Source organism: Hipposideros armiger, unplaced genomic scaffold, assembly GCF_001890085.2.
Source record: "Hipposideros armiger isolate ML-2016 unplaced genomic scaffold, ASM189008v1 scaffold_1536, whole genome shotgun sequence".
Lineage (NCBI taxonomy): Eukaryota > Metazoa > Chordata > Mammalia > Chiroptera > Hipposideridae > Hipposideros > Hipposideros armiger.
The window spans coordinates 11,312-14,650 of NW_017732886.1; the positions used below are offsets into that span (position 1 = coordinate 11,312).

The 3,339-nt window shown below is 40.9% G+C and overlaps 1 gene segment (V, D, J or C); it reads left to right on the forward strand.

Moving 5' to 3' along the window:
* Nucleotides 1–1,807: 1,807 nt before the first annotated feature.
* On the forward strand, nucleotides 1,808–2,181 carry LOC109377755 (T-cell receptor alpha chain V region HPB-MLT-like; the record flags this gene model as incomplete). The annotated part of the segment is given in 1 exon segment: nucleotides 1,808–2,181. A coding segment is annotated over 1 exon segment (374 nt), but the record flags the coding sequence as incomplete, so codon positions are not given.
* Nucleotides 2,182–3,339: the final 1,158 nt, after the last annotated feature.

Here is a 3,339-nt window from a genome sequence, read left to right on the forward strand (position 1 = left end):
AAAAAAAAAAAGGATTTCATGCTGATTCCAGTGCAATATTTGAAGATGCTTCAACCAACTTAGCTGAGGTTTCAATTACTTTGAGACAAGGAGGATAAATTTTGGCTATTGTATCAAGAGACCAAAAGTGATTGGCAATGGATGTTTGTTCTTTAGCACATTGTTGGGTAATATCCTTAGGCTCGACTTTTCTTTTATATCCATATAGTATAATGGTTTATTCAGTGATTTTATGATTAGCTCTCCTGTGCAGGTGTATGAGGTCACCTAAGATATGTTCCCTTTAGAGTTGGGCATACAGAATATAGAGGCTTGTTGTGGCCCATTTCGGGTCCTAATTGAGGTAACAGGGAAATATAAATTTGAAGTCTTGATAACTAATGACCAAACTCTGGTGTCATATCTGGCCTTTCTGAAAAGAGCTAAACTATCATACTAAATAGAGAAGAGAAGGAAACCTCTGACACAGCTCCAGGCCTGACACTTTCACCGTAGTCTTCATCAGAGGGAAATCAGTTTTTTTTCTTTTTTGTGCTATTTGGCACAAGATAGCTAACTGGACAGTTGCTGATAGTGAGAAGGTATGTTGCGATAGGAATCGGTAAATCGAAAGAGCTATAGTGATTAGTCTGAACAGCTCAGCCTTATGTCAGAAAGTGATTTATTTCTACCTTTGGTGAAATAACAGCAAACATAGGTGTGAGGATATATGATTATTACATCTTATGTTGTATTCTTAAAAAAAATTTGTTTTTAAATTGGGGAGTTGGGGGAGGGGAACAGCATTAGGGAATCAGGGAAGGGGAACAGACAAGTTGCAGTCCTTTAGTTCTTCAGTCTAGTTGTGGAGGACATCGCTTCACTGGCCCATGTTGGTATTATCATTGCGCTTTTCCCAGGTGAGGCAGATCGGTCACCAGCCACCAGAGGGCAGCTCATGCTTGCTGCCGGCTGCCAGCCACTCATGGTAGCTTATGGCAGCCCACTGCAGCGTCACTGCAGCCCACACCGTTGCCGGTGACGCACAGCAGCCAAGCTCCAGGTAGAGCTGTTGTTCACCATCTTAGCTGTAGAGGGCGCAGCGTCACTGGCTGTAATGTGGGATCCAAACCGGGACCCAAACCGGGACCCTGCTGCTCAGAGCTGGAGTTCCAAGCCAACTCTTAACCGGCGCTCCATTCGGCCGGCCCAATCTTATGTTGTTTTCAAATTCATTATATGCCGAATTTTTAAATAAGTGCTACCACCAGTTCCATCACAGATGCGATGCCTGAACCTAGCAATTGGTCAATTCTTCGATCTTCTTTTCAATATATAATTTTACTGATGTTTATTTTTAGTTGTAATTGTTTTAAAATTAAGAGTTGGTTGATCCAAAAAGAACTTTGTGTTGGGTGAGACTCTCAGCCAGTACATAGAGAAGTTTGACGCCACCCACAGCAACTTGCTAACCAGGAAACCCCTGCTTCCTGTTCTAGGGCAGCAGCAGACATAGCCCAGCATTTCTTCTCTCCCCCTGTGAGAGTCATCTCTCCTTGCAGAGCCCTGACGTGAAGAACAAGACACTTTCAGTCTAGTAGAAGAAATAAAGGATGTTGCTTTCCATCCTCTGAAGGTGGTCATGGCTTCCATGTTGCTGGGTAAGGATGGCCCCTGTGGGAATGGGCCTCCTCTACCACCCTAGGATTGGAGGTCCGGACAGCATATGGGTATCCTGGGAAGGAAAGGTAGTGGGGTGTGAAAAATAATTTCTTTGTCCCACATCACTTATCCCAAAACCTTGTGATTCTATCTTTTTTTCTTTTAGGATCTAATGTTGCCCAGAAGGTCACTCAAAGCCAACCAGCAATGTTAGTGCAGGAGCAGGAGGCCGTGACCCTGGACCGCACATACGACACCACTGAGAGCAGTTATAGTCTATTCTGGTACAAGCAGCTCAGCACTGGGGCAATGATTTTCCTTATTCGTCAGGACTGTTATAGCCAGCAAAATGCCACACAAGGTCGCTACTCTTTGAATTTTCAGAAAGCATACAAATCTGCCAACCTTGTCATCTCAGCTTCACACCTGGAAGACTCCGCATTGTATTTCTGTGCCCTGAGGGAGCCCACAGTGAGATGTGTGTTTGAAGGAGGTGTATCAAAACCCCAGGGCTCTTCTTCATGCATCCATCTGCTGTAGAGACCAAGGCCAGAAATTGCCATTGCAGACAGGAAGTGGCGAGGGTTATGGTAGCACAGGTATAGGTAGGGTTATAGGGAAAACACTCTAAGAATATACCTCTCTGGGTTAATAACTCATGCTTAGAGTTATAATTCATCATAATATTGAATATTAAGTTTAAAATTGTTCATTAAAGACAAAGAAGAGCCACAATAAACAATTTGCCATTTGGTGATAGATTGAGCTAGAAGAATTGACTAGGGAAATTCAGAAACATCTGACTCAAACATCAGTAAAAATAGGTATAAATTGTTGGATATTCAGATCCATTTTTCTGTGAATATTTATGGAGTGAATTTTTTGTTATAGGCATTATTGTGATTAAGGAAGTCCATGAAATCTATTTATGTTTTTCCTATTGTATATTATGCTCTTGTATACTGTTTAATGAATTCGTTTAATATAGATTTGTTAGCTGAGTTAAGGGTACGCTCATTTATTTTCTAAGGTGCCTATTACATGACCAACTTTGTTCAGATGCTCTTTCTGTCTTGTTAACACACTGGCATGTAAGATCTCAGTTTCTCTGTGTAGATCTACCTGCCTTCCACCATACTTACTCATTAAATGATCAAGAATTAGTGCTCTAGGGGGACCTTGTGAAGAAGCAGAGTGTAAATTATTTTCTTTCTCTGCCCTTGCCTTTCTTTTTATTCTTTTTATTTATTATTTTCAGGTTACAAAGCAATGTAATAGTTAGACATTTACACCCCTCACAATGTGAAACCCCCCCTTTCCCAAGCTACGACCCCTCTGACATCTTATATAGCTATGTTTATTATGCTATACTGCACATCCCTTGAAAATACATACATACATGCATATATACATATATACATATAAATGTGTATATATATTTATTTATAGTTGACATACAATATTATTCTACTTCAACTTTGGTGTATAGCGCATTGGTCAGGCATCTACACAGTCTTTGAAGTGAGCCCCCTGATAAGTCCAGTGCCCATCTGACACCTTACATAAACATTGTTGATTATATTCCCCATACTGTATTTCATTTTCATGTGACTATATTGTGTCTACTAATTTTCACTTTCTAATCCCTTCACCTTCTGCTCTATATCCTTCCCCTCCCATCTAGCAACCAATAGTTTT